Genomic DNA, 16,641 nt, shown 5'->3' with positions numbered 1-16,641 from the left:
TCCCCTCTCCAAACACCTTCTATCTCACACACACACACACACACTCTTACCCGAATCCTCCCATGGTCCCCTCTCCAAACACTTTCCCATACACACACACACACACACTCTTACCCGAATCCTCCCATGTTGGCGGCGGCGGTCCCCTCTCCGAACACCTTCCCGGCGGTGGGGGCCATGGGGCTGTTGAAGGAGGGGCTCGAGCCAAACGCGGCGCCTGCCCCAAATGCCGGGGCTCCGCCGAACGCTGGCGGACTGCCAAACACCGGAGCACTGCCAAACCCACCTGTGAAACACACACACACCAAACAAACACACACACACACACACCAAACAAACATACACACACACACACACACCAAACACACACAGAAGCTTCATCACCAAGTCACTACAGTATAAGCATGCACTGACATGAACTAAAAATAATAATTTTATTTCTAATACAGTCAATACAGCTGCAGTTAATCAGTACATGTGCAGGTATATCAGGTAAGCTACATGTGCAGGTATATCAGGTAAGCTACATGTGCAGGTATATCGGGTAAGCTACATGTGCAGGTATAGCGGGTAAGCTACATGTGCAGGTATAGCGGGTAAGCTACATGTGCAGGTATAGCAGGTAAGCTACATGTGCAGGTATAGCAGGTAAGCTACAGGTGTAGCGGGTAAGCTACAGGTGTAGCAGGTAAGCTACATGTGCATGTATAGCAGGTAAGCTACAGGTATAGCGGGTAAGCAGAGTTAGTGCATAGACACACACACACACTGCGTTATTATCCAAAGCAGAGCTAGTGCATATTACACACACACACACTGCGTTATTATCCAAAGCGGAGCTAGTGCATAGTACACACACACACACTGCGTTATTATCCAAAGCAGAGCTAGTGCATATTACACACACACACACACACACTGCGTTATTATCCAAAGCAGAGCTAGTGCATAGTACACACACACACACTGCGTTATTATCCAAAGCAGAGCTAGTGCATAGTACACACACACACACACACACTGCATTATTATCCAAAGCAGAGGTAGTGCATAGTACACACACACACACACACAGCGTTATTATCCAAAGCTAGCTAATGCTATGAATATCAGTGGAAGACCGCTAACGTTAACATTAATGAGCTTGGAAACCACAACGAACTTATTCTGCCTAAATAAAGTAATGATTTATTACTAGTATATCTGTAGTTACAGTCCCTGCATTGTAAAATGTAAATTAGACGTGAGGAGTGAACATTTAGACATAGAGAAAAAGTATCAAACGTAGCTTGTGCAAAACGTAGCTTGTGCATAAAAGTTAGCTTTTCTTTTACACGTGTGTGAAATCCAATGACGCCAAGTGTGCGCTTCAGACTGTCGTTCAGCCGCAGTAGAGTTACATAATGGATTTAGATCACTAAATAGTAGGTTTTAGAAGGCAGGCAGCAACTGATGATTGAAAATGGTTTGATGTAGCTTGATGGAAATAATTTTAAAAGTGCAGGTATAGGGATAAGCAAGCTGACATTGTAATTATAAGGTAGCTTATAAGGCAATGGGGACTAATTATTACACACGCACACTCAAACATTTAAGAGTGACCTTTATCTTGTTTAATGATAATACAAATGATGATGATAGTAATAATGTCATCATTATTTTTTGTAATTGTTAAGTCTTAGTTCAAAGTTATATTTAGGAAACTTGTTGTTATTGTGTTTTTGTTCAAAAAAAATAAGTTTCATATCTTAAGTTTCTATTTTTATACATTTTATTTATCAGAACTTTAATATATTTCGATGTTCCTCTGTTCCACAAATAACTAATGTTAGGGAAATCTGTTAATGTTTTGTTGCGCGTTTCTGAAAAAAAAAAAAAAAAAAAAAAATATATATATATATATATATATATATATATATATATATATATATATATATATCGGCCGATATATCGGAATATCGGATTTTTAAATCAACTAATATTTGTATCGGTATCGGCCTTCAAAATTCTTTATCGTCGGGCTCTAGTGCATAGTACACACACACACACACACTGCATTATTATCCAAAGCAGAGCTAGTGCATAGTACACACACACACACTGCGTTATTATCCAAAGCAGAGCTAGTGCATAGTACACACACACACTGCGTTATTATCCAAAGCAGAGCTAGTGCATAGTACACACACACAGACACACTGCGTTATTATCCAATGCAGATCCAGTGCATAGTACACACACACACACACACTGACAAGCAGTGACTGCAAACAGCGTTTCTACATGAACCTCTATAGTATCAGCGTGACAGTTAACAAATTGTCTTCACACAAGCGCCCTAACTGAGTGTGTGTCGTCGCTGATATGTATTGATCGCTGAGGCGATGGGGCTGTTCAGGGGTGTGTGTGTATGTGTGTGTGTGTGTGTGCCTCTGAAATTACAGCCCGCTCCACACAAGAGCATGCACAGACCACTGAATAATTGATCACTAATGTAACTAGATTACATTCAGCGGGCCACAGCCTCGGATGGGACAACCTATTTCTACCTTACTGGGTTAGTGTGAGAGAGAGAGAGAGAGAGAAAGAAAGAGAGAGAGAGAAAGAGAGAGAGATGGACAGAAAGAGAGGTAGGCAGCGTGATGGATAGAGAGAGAGAGAAAGAGAGAGATGGACAGAGAGAGAGAGAGAGATGGACAGAAAGAGAGAGAGAGATAGAGAGATAGAGAGAGAGAGATGGACAGAGAGAGAGAGATGGACAGAAAGAGAGAGAGAGAGATAGAGAGATAGAGATGGACAGAAAGAGAGAGAGAGAGAGATAGAGAGATAGAGAGAGGGACAGAGAGGTAGGCAGCGTGATGGATAGAGACAGAATGCTGAAAAGGCTGGGGAGATCTCCTGATCAGATCAGTGAAACTGTGTTTGTGGGATCTTCATGCTTCTCAGGAGAGTAACTGAGCTTCACTGCTGTGTGTGTGTGTGTGTGTGTGTGTGTGTGTGTGTGTGTGTGAGAGCGAGAGACCAGAGTCTCAGCAGAAAATCATGAAATTAAAAGACAGGACTTCAACAGCAGGAGCTGAAAGTGGAGGGGCGGGAGTGTGTGTGTGTGTGTGTATGTGTGTGCATGTGTGTGTGTGTGTGTGTGTGTGTGCATGTGTGTGCATGTGTGCGTGAGAAAGGCAGGAGCTGAAAGTGGAGGGGCAGGAGTTTGAGAGGTCCACTCAGAGTCTGGGGCCGAGAGGGCCAATGGAGGGTCAGCTGGAACAGACAAGTCTGCTGGAGTGTGTGTGTGTGTGTGTGTGTGTGTGTGTGTGTGTGGAGCGTGCGTGTGTGTGGTGCGTGTGGAGCGTGTGTGGAGCGTGTGTGGAGCGTGTGTGTGGTGCGTGTGTGTGTGTGTGGAGCGTGTGTGTGTGTAAAGAGCGTGTGTGTGTGTGGAGCGTGTGTGTGTGTGGAGCGTGTGTGGAGTGTGTGGAGCGTGTGTGGAGTGTGTGGAGCGTGTGTGGAGTGTGTGGAGCGTGTGTCGAGTGTGTGGAGCGTGTGTCGAGTGTGTGGAGCGTGTGTCGTGTGTGTGTGTGGAGCGTGAGGGTGTGTGGAGCATGCGGGTGTGTGGAGCATGCGTGTGTGTGGAGCGTGTGAAGCGTGTGTGGAGCGTGTGGAGCGTGTGTGTGTGTAAAGCGCGTGTGTGTGTGGAGCGCGTGTGTGTGTGGAGCGTGTGTGGAGCGTGTGTGGAGTGTGTGGAGCGTGTGTGGAGTGTGTGGAGCGTGTGTGGAGTGTGTGGAGCGTGTGTCGTGTGTGTGTGTGTGGAGCGTGTGTCGTGTGTGTGTGTGTGGAGCGTGTGTCGAGTGTGTGGAGCGTGTGTGGAGCGTGTGTCGTGTGTGTGTGTGGAGCGTGTGTCGAGTGTGTGGAGCGTGTGTCGTGTGTGTGTGGAGCGTGAGGGTGTGGTGCCGCATATGAATAAGCCCTATAGGGTAGTTTTAACGTGTGTGTGGAGCGTGTGTGTGTGTGTATACGAATAAGCCCTATAGGGTAGTTTTAACGTAGTTTCAACATCAGTGGAGAGAGCTGGGGTGTGTGGCAGTCTATTTTATATTTCTCTCACTGTGATGTTTCATAGATTTCAATAGTTACGTTGCTTCCTAAATAGGTGTGGAGGGGGCATATCATTGAATAGCCTATAACTGAGTAGGCCTATCACATTGCAACATTTTCTCCATTGTGACAGAATCCTGAGGCAGTAATCAAATACACCCACGAATGTGACTCGACAGCTTTTATTATTAGCCTCTTAGGGAGCGTTTGTTTATTTTAATCACAAATTGTTGTTGACAAGCAACAGCAAGAGACTGGCTTGTTTTAGAAATGGGCTGCATAGGCTACTAGCAACAGATACGTAAGAGTCCCTCCAGTTGACTGCTTTAGCACAGTAGGACTGATGCTTGTGGGCTGTAGGCCTAGCCTACTTTGTTTAAACGTTACGGTCTATATTTTGTACCCATATCCTAAATGTTCTCTCGTATAGCCTGAGAGACGGCAGCGCCTCCTCAAAATGTGCTTCTCTGTCTTGCTAATCTCCAATGACGTTAGAAATGTGTTCTCATGTTCCTCGAACTCTTTGGCATGCAGTGCGCATCAACCTATCGGTGCTTTGCTACAGTTACACAGAAGTGCTAATGAGTTCATAGAGGTGGCAGGGCCCATGCACTGGCTCTCTGGAGCAGTTTGGAGAATGCAGTTTGCCGCGCAATGAGAAACTTTTGCAAATTATAAATGACTGACGTATCGACTTATCGCGGTTCAGGTCTGTGAATTGAACCGTAGGGGGCATATAATTCTGTTAAATAATATATGTGTCCCGTTGCATCTCCAAAACAGAACAGATATACAGATATGTATACCGGAAAATGTATGGAAAATGTATACCGAAGTGTGCGGTGATACTAGGGCTGGGACGGTAACCACATCACCGCAATCACGTGACACCTGTCGCGGGTCTGAGCTTGTCACTGCCATCACCGCAAAAAAAATTAAATTCCGTGAAACATTGGCCTGCACGTGTGTGCACATAGTGTGTAATGTCGTGATGTGTTATGTGAGGAACCATCTTATGACATGGATTCAAGGTTTTTGAAAAAAACTGCAAAACTTATCAAAAGCAAACCCGACCTTTCGCTTGTGTGTTGGGGAATGGAATGTTCCAACATTCCATTTGTTTACTATGCAAGAGTAGGGGAGAACTGGCACAAGCGTAACACTTTTCTATTCTCTCCGTTCAAACTCTATTTACACAACAAAGATGTTTGACTTGAAAGCTGTGAAATTTGGCCAGAAATGGGTCATAAATATTTACTCCATGAATGTTGAAACAGAATTAAAAAATATTTCATAGTTTGTTAAGAATTTAATTAACAGCGACATGTAGCCTAGGGCCTACCTTTGTTACAACCTGACGCAGCCATTAAAAAGTGCGGTAGCCTACCGTTGTAACAGTAGCATAAGCGTCATGAATATATCTGTTCTAAAATCGTGATAGCCTTGTTGATAAACTGCTTATTTCTTTCATGTCTGGAGTGTTTGGTTCAGTGGTCTTTAAAGTTGCTGTGGCTGTCTAAAGTTTAATTGGCTGTGATAGCAGCACAGAATTCATAATCCATAACTCGCAATCAGAATTTGGGCAGGGGGATTAAAGCGGTATATGATCAGCTGCCCACTGTTGTCCGTAAAGTCCATAGTATCACTTGTATTTTAAAAAAAGCAATATAATGAGATATCATTGAATTATTATTGATAATGTGCAAACATAGCATGCATACATAGCACTACCATAAATATATTATTATTGATAATGTGCATACATAGCACTACCATAAATATATTATTATTGATAATGTGCATACATAGCACTGCCATAAATATATTATTATTGATAATGTGCATACATAGCACTGCCATAAATATATTATTATTGATAATGTGCATACATAGCACTGCATAAATATGCAACACAGTTATTTAGTCATGATGGAAACATATTGCACAATAAATGTTTTCATATTCCTTCACATTTGAGGAGCTGTGGTTGTAGTTTGTGGTTGTAGTTGTGTGTGTGTGTGTGTGTGTGTGTGTGTGTGTGTGGGGGGGGGGGGGGTTCAGAGGGACATAACAGAATGATATGAGCACATTTGTATTCATGTGGGTGGGAGTCAGTCAGAGACGGAGGCTGCCTCAGCTTAGCGGGAAAAGCCTCTTTTGAATAAACAGGGCCTTTCAGGGTAAGCAGCCTTTATGTGCAGGGAACGGCGTGCAGTTGGAAAAGGCTTTTCAATTACCACTGGCACAAAAGGTCAACGCATATCAGTCATTCATCAAAATGCCACTGCACAGGAGAGAAAGGTGTGTGTGTGTGTCTGTGTGTCTGTGTGTGTGAGCTCATAACAGAGACTGGGGTTTGGTGTGACAGCCAAAGAATGAGCAGTCAGTAGGCTGAATTTTCATCTTATTTTAATAATTGTTCACGGTGACGCATTGTTGGCAAAACTCAAAGCGCTTGCTCACCCACTTGAGGAAAAGTACCCTAGAGGCTTCAGACCTTTCTGCTTCCCACTAGGCTGACTGAGTAAAGTCTGCACGCTATTTCAATTGATTCTGAACTCCTGTCCTATCCTTTTGTTTTGTACCAATCAAACATAATTATCGCCTTTGATTTGGTTAATTTGAGACTTTGTGATATTTACCATTTGTAACACCCTAAAACATCATTACTTATTGCAGTCATGTCCAAAAATACCAGTTTTTAATAATTTCTTCCATCATGTTGTTTTGTGTGGCCATGCTTCCCTCTCCCTAGCTCAATGTGCGTGTGTGTGTGTGTATGTGTGTGTACCTGGGTTAGTGGGTGAGGACCCAAATGATCCGAACCCCTGTGTGTGTACCTGTTTAGTGGGAGGGAGGTGTGTGTGTGTGTGTTTGTGTGTGTACCTGGTTTAGTGGGAGGGAAGTGTAGGTGTGTGTGTGTGTGTGTGTGTGTGTGTGTGTGTGTGTGTGTATCTGGTTTAGTGGGAGGGAGGTGTAGGTGTGTGTGTGTGTGTTTATGTGTGTGTGTGTGTGTGTGTGTGTGTGTGTACCTGGCTTAGTGGGAGGGAGGTGTGTGTGTGTGTGTGTGTGTGTGTGTGTGTGTGTGTGTGTGTGTGTGTGTGTACCTGGCTTAGTGGGTGAGGACCCAAAGGATCCGAACCCCTGCGTAGCGACACTGCCGGCCCCAGTGCTGAAGGTGTGTGTGTGTGTGTGTGTGTGTGTGTGTGTGTGTGTGTGTGTGTGTGTGTGTACCTGGCTTAGTGGGTGAGGACCCAAAGGATCCGAACCCCTGCGTAGCGACACTGCCGGCCCCAGTGCTGAAGGTGCCGCTGGGTTTCTGCTCCCCGAAGGACGAGCCCCCGAAGCTGAAGTTCTTGGCCCCACTGTTCCCAAACAGACCGCTGGAGCCTGCACACACACACACACACACACACACACACACACACACACACACACACACACACACACACACAGGTCAGGAACACTGATGCACAAATTCTTGGACCCTTAACAGAGAGGGAGATAAGGGGGCACAACCCCCTCAGATAGAGCAAATGGGACCGACATGAAAAACACAGAAACCGGCTGCAGTTCTGGGCAAATGTAATCAGTGTGTGTTGCTTATGCTGTTTATGGCGGTTCGTATGATAGCCTAAAGTGTACACTCTATTTTCACACGTAAATAGACACGCTTCATACGCTAATCCATTGTGTCCGTATTCAGAGGATTGAAGCGAACGATCAAAAGAACTGACAAAATTAACGCAGAGAGCAGAGAGCAGAGAGAAACTCTGTCCGTATCCATATCAGGTTTTTAACGTTGAGCATAAATGAGCCTTACGAAGCGCACCTGACCCGTATCGAGGCAGCCTGGAGCGTGGAGTGGACACGGCTGGACATACGGCCCAGAACTGGAGAACTCTCGGCTATCTGGGCCTCCTAAGAAAGCGCACGGAGAACTCTCGGCTATCTGGGCCTCCTAAGACTTCACTCACACTTCATTTGGCACACTGGTCTGGCAGATTCCAACTCTGTGGTCATGGAAGACACCATTACAAATTAACACCTGACAAAAGACTGTGGTCATGGAAGACACCATTACAAATTAACACCTGACAAAAGACACTCTGTGGTCATGGAAGACACCATTACAAATTAACACCTGACAAAAGACTGAATTTATCACTATAACGTACATTTCATTGACTTAAGTATAGCTGAGCTATAGTGGAAGACGATTAAATAAAGTTAGTTATTACTAGTGTGAGCCAAGGGCGCGGGAAGGTGGGTGCTGAGGGTGCTGCAGCACCCCTTGCTTTTTGTCAATAGGCTTACAAATTCGCAGTTTGTCATTATATTTGTTGTCAAATAGGCAAATAGCAATAAAGGTTATGGATATTTGAATATAGCTATCCATAGTCAAGATTAAACGTTATAGTCTAGCTATAGAAGTGAAAGTGACGTGACTCGCTGAGGAGAGACGTTGCAAGCAGGCTAGTTGACTTCGAAAAAAGAATATTAGGCTACAGAAAAGAATACAGGATTTTTTTCTCTCCTGGCAGTAAAGACAGTAGATTCAGTGTTTAAAATGTAAACGCAAACTAAAGGTAGGCTAACTATGCATATGAACATCCAGAGGCTGATCTGTCAAAAATGAAACCATGGCGATCGTGGGTTATATCTTGCCTGCTTATTAGGCCATGCACCTGTCAGAACTCCGTGTAGCATGCATAGCCTACTGCCAGTTTCTATACCATCACCAACTAGTTCGCACTTTGGATATATCGTTGAATTGTGAAAAGCCCAATTTCGAATACCAAACGACAACAGATGAGGTAGGATGCATCTTTTGCAATTAGTCTTTGGCAAGCCCACGACCTCACGTACGGCTCAGTTTCTGTTAGTGTCAGGCAATGTGGCTGATCTAGCCCAAATCCACGAATTTCGTGTTGGTGAGACCTGCTGCCTATCAGTAGACATGTCATCTCGAGTTCCACGACAGCTTAGCTAGTGCCACCGAAATATGACACTGAAATCCTTTCACTATTAAAGTCGCTCAGATAGAAACCGCTGTAATTGGTGGTTAGGACACTTTTGCTGTGGAGTGGAGACGCCATAAGTTAGGCTACTCAGAAATTGTTTGCCATTGTAGGTTATTGCAGCCTAATTATATTTTCAAGCCAAACATCTCTGGTGTGGTTTTGACAATCAGAAAAGCAATATACTGAAATAGTTTAATGATGTAAAGTCAAGTGCGCTTCTATGGGTCTGGTGTGTGTGCGCGTAGTTTTTATTGATGAGTCGGAGTGGCAAGTGCTGCGCATAGTTGCAGTGGAAGTGGCTGTTCTCGCTCTTAGGTCTACCAGAGGTCAGAGGTCTACTCATACACGGCGCTGAAATGGCGTATTTAGCTGTCTAAATTCGAATCATATCATGCTAGGGGAGAAATCGTCGGACATCCATTATTTTGTTATTCAGCACCCCTGGTCAAAAATATGTTCCCGCGCGCCTGGTGTGAGCATGCACCTGACATCAAAGCCGTATGACACAAAGTACGCAGGTTACAAGCGCCTTCATTAAGACATGCACCACAAACCCCAAACCCCTTCTCACTCCAACACACACACAAATCCGCATAGCCATAAACACACACCTCGTTCATGCACACACACCCACACCCGACTGTACACACACATGCACAAAGCAAAAAATTAACCTCCTGAAATCCCTAAAAAAACAGGCAGGGGAGTAGAGTGAGGTGTGTGTGTGTGTGTGTGTGTGTGTGTGTGTGTGTGTGTGTGTGTGTGTGTGTGTGTGTGTGTGTGCTCAGAGTGAAAAATGTCCTCCTTGCTGAGGGGAAAGCTTTTCCCAGCGAGAGATGTTTCTTTGGGCATAATTAAGAATCAATCTGCACTCTCCTACCAGCAGGACCACACTCAGCTACAGGAGGAGGAGGAGGAGGAGAAGGAGGAGGAGGAGGATGAATAACAGAGGAAGAGGAGGAGGAGGGGGAGGAGTGAGGAAGATGATGATGAGGAAGAGGAGGAAGAGGAGAAGGAGGAGGAGGAGGATGAATAACAGAGGAAGAGGAGGAGGAGGGGGAGGAGTGAGGAAGATGATGATGAGGAAGAGGAGGAAGAGGAGAAGGAGGAATAACAGATGAAGAGGAGGAGGAGGAGGAAGAAGAGGGGTGACCAGCAGGACCACACTCAGATACAGGAGGAGGAGGGGTGAGGAAGAGGAGGAGGATGAAGAGGAGGAGGAGGGGGGACCAGCAGGACCACACTCAGATACAGGAGGAGGAGGGGTGAGGAAGAGGAGGAGGAGGGGTGACCAGCAGGACCACAGTCAGGTACAGGAGGAGGAGGAGGAGGAGGGGTGAGGAAGAGGAGGAATAAAGAAGGAGGAAGAGACGTCATGGGTGAGAAGGAGGAGAGATATGATTAGGAGGAGGAAGAAGAGGATGAGGAAGATAGGGGAGAGGAAGGAAGGAAAAGAGGGTGAGGAAGAGGAGTCATCATCTGAGACTGAAAAGGAGAAAAGAAGAGTGCGGGAGAGGAAGAGGAGGAGGAGGAAGGCTAGAGTATGAGGAGGAGGAGGAGGAAGAGGAGGAGGAGGAAGGCTAGAGTATGAGGAGGAGGAGGAGGAAGAGGAGGAGGAGGAAGGCTAGAGTATGAGGAGGAGGAGGAGGAAGGCTAGAGTATGAGGAGGAGGAGGAGGAAGAGGAGGAGGAGGAAGGCTAGAGTATGAGGAGGAGGAGGAGGAAGAGGAGGAGGAGGAAGGCTAGAGTATGAGGAGGAGGAGGAGGAAGGCTAGAGTATGAGGAGGAGGAGGAGGAAGAGGAGGAGGAGGAAGGCTAGAGTATGAGGAGGAGGAAGAGGAAGAGGAGGAGGAGGAAGGCTAGAGTATGAGGAGGAGGAGGAGGAAGAGGAGGAGGAGGAAGGCTAGAGTATGAGGAGGAGGAGGAGGAAGGCTAGAGTATGAGGAGGAGGAGGAGGAAGAGGAGGAGGAGGAAGGCTAGAGTATGAGGAGGAGGAGGAGGAAGAGGAGGAGGAGGAAGGCTAGAGTATGAGGAGGAGGAGGAGGAAGGCTAGAGTATGAGGGGGAGGAAGAGGAAGAGGAGGAGGAAGGCTAGAGTATGAGGAGGAGGAAGAGGAAGAGGAGGAGGAGGAGGAGGAGGAGGGGGTGCAGAGAGAGGGGGCTGGAGGAAATGTAGATGGAGGGAGATTAACTCGTCATGATGGTGGATTATATTTAAGAGGCCGCAGTAATGGAGTCACATTACACTCTGCAGAGAAGAGGGAGAGCTCAACACACACACACACACACACACACACACAGACCTGCACCTCGGGCAGCAGAGTTGTTTTCTGAGTGTGTGTGAGTGTTGAAATGTATGTACGTACTGTGTGTGTGTGTGTGTGTGTGTGTGTGTGTGTGTGTGTGTGTGTGTGTGTGAGAGAGAGAGAGAGAGAGACATCTGCATGGTGATGACCGGTGTGAGGAGGGCATCTGAAACTCTAGCCCTGGCTGTCTCAGTGTAGCCCATCAGAATAACGCTATCGGGGCTGAATGAGGCAGAGTGGGGCATAGTGGGGCTGAGTGGGGGTGAGTGGGGCATAGTGGGGGGTGAGTGGGGCATATTGGGGCATAGTGGGGCATAGTGGGGCATAGTGGGGCATAGTGGGGCATAGTGGGGGGTGATTGGGGCATATTGGGGCATAGTGGGGGGTGAGTGGGGCATATTGGGGCATTGTGGGGTGAGTCGGACACAGTGGGGGGTGAGTGGGGCATTGTGGGGTGAGTCGGACACAGTGGGGGGTGAGTGGGGCATTGTGGGGGGGTGAGTGGGGCATAGTGGGGTGAGTCGGACACAGTGGGGGGTGAGTGGGGCATTGTGGGGGGGTGAGTGGGGCATAGTGGGGTGAGTCGGACACAGTGGGGGGTGAGTGGGGGTGCAGGAGCACTAAGTTAACATTACTATGGAAGGCATTCTCTAAGGAGAAAGGCAATCACACAAGTCAGAGTACTTGAAGTACAGCTGGAACAGAAGCAAAGTTACAGTAGGAGCATGGTGTGTGTGTGTGAGTAGGAGTGTGTGTATGCAAGAAGGAGTGTGTGTGTGTCTGTCATCAGAGCAGAGGTGTAGAAATACTGAGTAGCAATTAGTGAGTCACGAAAAGGACAGACAGGCAGACACAAACACACACGCACACGCACACGCACACGCACAACAGCATCCTGCTCAGAACAGTGAGATTAGAAAGAGCACACAAACACACACACACACACACACACAGTCACACCGTGAGAACCCTGCTATTAGAGCTCCTGAATCTCTGACTGGTCTGTGACAAGAGCTTATATTAGTCCTGAAGGCGGCTTTGTGTGGATCGGGCCATAAGGCTTCAAGACTCACTGGAAACCAAAAAATTTTTATTTAATTTTATTGAGCCTTCTGTCCTTTCCTCAACTGCAGCAGACACAAACTGGAACTAGTCACATTTCAGTAAGCTTCTTTCATATTTCAATGTTCATTAAAAATGTGCTCCATGAGAGAGAGAGAGAGAGAGAGAGGGAGAGAGAGAGAAGGCGTGGGAATAGCCTTGTGAAAGAGAGACTATAGGTACTAGTTTTTTACTATGTTTTGTCAGCCATTGCTTTTGTCAAACTAACAAACAATGGGCTGCAGATTTGGGGAAAATACTGTTCTATACTATATTATACAGTAATATACTATAAAATACTGTACTATACTATACTATACTATAATATAATATACTATAAAATACTGTAATCTACGGTAGTTGCGATTTGGGGAAAATACTGTATCTACGGTAGTTGCGATTTGGGGAAAATACTGTATCTATGGTAATTGCGATTTTTAAAATACTGTATCTACGCTAGTTACGATTTTTCTGACAGATATTGTGATTGTGATTTGAAATATGATTTTTGGAATGTCAATAAATGGATTCAGTTCAATATTACAAATGTCTCTTTAATGTGTGCCACCCCTTATCGGTGAGCAGGCCCGTTGCACAAGAAGCACGGCACCCCCGACCAACTGTGAAGCTCACCAATCAGAATGTCCGTGCCCCTCATGCACTATGCACACTGACCAATCAGAATGTCCGTGCCCCTCATGCACTATGCACACTGACCAATCAGAATGTCCGTGCCCCTCATGCACTATGCACACTGACCAATCAGAATGTCCGTGGCCCTCATGCACTATGCACACTGACCAACCAGAGGGGCCACAGTCAAGGAGGATGACATGAACATAAGTCATAAATGTGACAAAATTAAACTGTGCACGATTATTTGTAGCTTTTGCAGTTAGGTAATTACGTCGGTTCATATTGCGATCACGATAATTGTGCAGCCCTTGCATACATAACGAGTAAGTGTGAATGCGTGTGTGAATGTGTACGTGTGTGTGTGTGTGTGTGTGTGTGTGTGTGTGTGTGTGTGTGTGTGTGTGTGTGTGTGTGTGAGTGTGTGTGTGTGAATGTGTGTGAGTGTGTGTGTGTGAATGTGTGTGAGTGTGTGTGAGTGTATGAGTGTATGAGTGTGAATGTGTGTGTGTGAGTGTGCGCGTGTCATCTCGGTCACCTGCTTGGTTGGGCTGGCCGAATCCTGGCCCGCCGGCGGTAGCTCCGAAGGGGTTCTTGTTGGCGGCGTCTTCACTGGGTTTGCCCCCCAGGCCGCTGAAGAAGCCAGAGGGGGGCGGCGCAGAGGCCGCTGATCCAGCGCCAAACAGACTTCCGCTGGATGGAGCCTGACACACACACACACACACACACAAACACACAACAAGACACACACACACAACAAGGAGGAGAGATAATTTCATAGTGAAAAAAACAAAACAAACCAAAACACAGCAGACAGCAGCATGCATTCACATGTGTACACACACACACACACACACACACACACCCCCGCACACGTACACACACACACACACACACACCCCCGCACATGTACACACGTACACACACACACACACACACACATCCCCGCACATGTACACACGTACACACACACACACCCCCGCACATGTACACACACACACACACACACAGCAGACAGCAGCATGCATTCACATGTGTACACACGTACACACACACACACACACACACACAGCAGACAGCAGCATGCATTCACATGTGTACACACGTAGACACACACACACACACACACACACACACAGCAGACAGCAGCATGCATTCACATGTGTACACACGTAGACACACACACACACACACACACACACACAGCAGACAGCAGCATGCATTCACATGTGTACACACGTAGACACACACACACCCCCGCACACGTAGACACACACACACACACACACACACACCCCCGCACATGTACACACTTGCTTGTCAATATCGACTACTCATAACTATACTATAACTATGCTACTATTACTATTATTATGACTCTGAAGCTGTTAAGTTAAGGTAAATTAAGTTAAGGTAAATTAAGCTAAAAAACGGCATAGTTCCCCTTTAACAATGCCGTGGTATACCGTGAAACCGTCAAAATCTTAAAAAATACTGTGATACTCATTTTTAGTCATACCACCCAGCACTAGTACACACACACACACACACACACACACACACACACACACACACACACACACACACACACACACACACAGACAGGCGGGGAAAGGGGGAGAGTGAAAAACACAGCACAAGGAGGGAAGGAGGGAAAGAATGCACGTGCGCAAGAGAGAGAGAGAGAGAGAGAAAGAGTGAGAGAGTGAGAGAGAGAGAGAGAGAGAGAGATTGCAAATACGAAGATGGCAGCTGGCAGACGGCTGGACCTGATGGCCGGGGGCAGTGAGGTGGAAGTTCTGAGGGCTTACGTAACCCCTAATGGTCCGAAACGGAGCTAAACCTCCACTTTGCTTAGAGGCAAGATCCTTCTCCAAAATCATCTTTCTCTTTCTCTCTCTCTCTCTCTCTCTCTCAGACAAAGGAGATTCTCTGATTTCAGAAAAGCAAAGCGACAGAAGTGTTTAAGAAGCATTTCCAAACACTGGGCTCGTAAGGTGGGCAACAGAGGAAAAAGAAACATGTCAGAGAATGTAAGATCAGTCAGCTGAAAACTGGGAGTGAGAAAGAAAAAAAGAACAAGTGAGAGATAGAGAGAGAGGTAGAGAGAGAGTGAGAGCGAGAGAGCGACAGCTAGCTGGGACGTGGGAGCCTACAGGTTGTGTCGTCTCTTCAGACTCAGGGGCCGTCTACACAGGGCTCCAGACTAACTTTGCACTGGTTGCACTGGTGCGCCTAACTTTTTTTCTTAGGTGCACCAGCACAAAAGTTAGGTGCACCCAAATGTTCAACCACATCACATTTAACACCGCAGCAGGTTCACTTTTTTCCTTAATTACTGTCCTATATAGGTTGTCCTATGACTTATGATTTACAATTCTACAAGAAAAGTAACTTAATGAAGTGTTGGTGCTTTAAGTGCTTCACTGAGCTAAAATTTAAACTTAAAACATCTCAAGATGTATTAAATAAAAATAACAGTGAGTAAATTAACAGTGCATGTCTTTAAGGGCTTCAAACTGCACATCTCATGGCTCAATGTTTTACATACTATCCTTCATAATCTTTAGGCCTTGGCTAAACCAGATCGCCATGCTAGCATCTTCCATAGAAATGTATTTGAGCACAATTTAAAGAGATGTTCCAAGTAGCCTGGGGGATTTTTATGTGATTTTGCAATGATGATTGCAATAATCATTTGACAGCCCCACAATGCAATTTACTTTTTAATTTTAGTATTTTTAAATTTTCAATAAGAATATGGTTAATGCAGTAACGAAATGGTAGGCCTATTATTATAGGCTATTGCAATGACTTGTCATGCTCGATCTAAATGTGTCCATTCAATTCACCGTACACAATGACCACTGTATACATGCATGAAATATTCGGGCTTTAAATGTAGCAGCGATGTTCGGTTTGCGCCAAATACCGGATTAAATTGATTGATGCCATCAGAATGAGTTTACACAACTCTCGCGCAAAACGAATATTGCTGTTGAAAACCGGGTTACTCCCTGCATTGTTCGCAATTTTAAGACGTCTTTTCATCTGCAACGACTCCTATAAATTTGGCGCAAGTGGCATTCATGTACGTCGGGTTTACGTTCAAACTATATTTCTGGTGAATAATTATTTCGGACTGAACTTGGTGAAGGGAAGTTTCACTAGGCCTATCGTAGGCAACGATAAACTTGATCATCATCTCGGGCTCGTCTGATCGGTTTGCTGCTGCCAGCCGCTGAAAGGCAGTGGGGAGAGGGGACATTTATCTCGGCCTATGTGACCACACTGTAATGCAACTACATCCTCTGTTTATCTGACGGGTTTCTGACCTCCCTCTCTCTCTCTCTCTGCAGCACACGCATTTTCAAATTTACACACAGGCACTGGGCCACGGCCAATCAGAGGGGAGGTCCCGCCCTTCACCATCTGTGATTTGTTTAAATCACGATATTGGCCAAATATGTGTCTGTTATTGAACCAAAGG

General features: G+C 45.9%; 1 protein-coding gene across 1 annotated transcript in view; it reads right to left on the bottom strand.

Annotated features, from left to right (window-relative positions):
* Positions 1-16,641, bottom strand: part of nup214 (nucleoporin 214) — a 150,896-nt gene that overhangs the window by 52,486 nt on the left and 81,769 nt on the right. The window contains exons 31-33 of the mRNA XM_076284946.1: positions 13,690-13,855; positions 7,324-7,479; positions 115-286 (exon numbers count right to left, since the gene is read on the bottom strand). Of these exons, the coding sequence (XP_076141061.1) occupies positions 115-286; positions 7,324-7,479; positions 13,690-13,855 (494 nt within the window). The remainder of the gene's footprint in view (positions 1-114; positions 287-7,323; positions 7,480-13,689; positions 13,856-16,641) is intronic.

The sequence above is a fragment of the Alosa pseudoharengus genome, unplaced genomic scaffold (genome assembly GCF_046254945.1).
Source record: "Alosa pseudoharengus isolate Yale_2024_CS ecotype anadromous, Long Island Sound unplaced genomic scaffold, YU_APseudo_1.1 YU_APseudo_1.1_scf_14, whole genome shotgun sequence".
Taxonomy (NCBI): Eukaryota; Metazoa; Chordata; class Actinopteri; order Clupeiformes; family Clupeidae; genus Alosa; species Alosa pseudoharengus.
The sequence above is the reverse complement of the archived record's forward strand: the minus strand, read 5'-3'. Positions and strand labels throughout refer to the sequence as shown.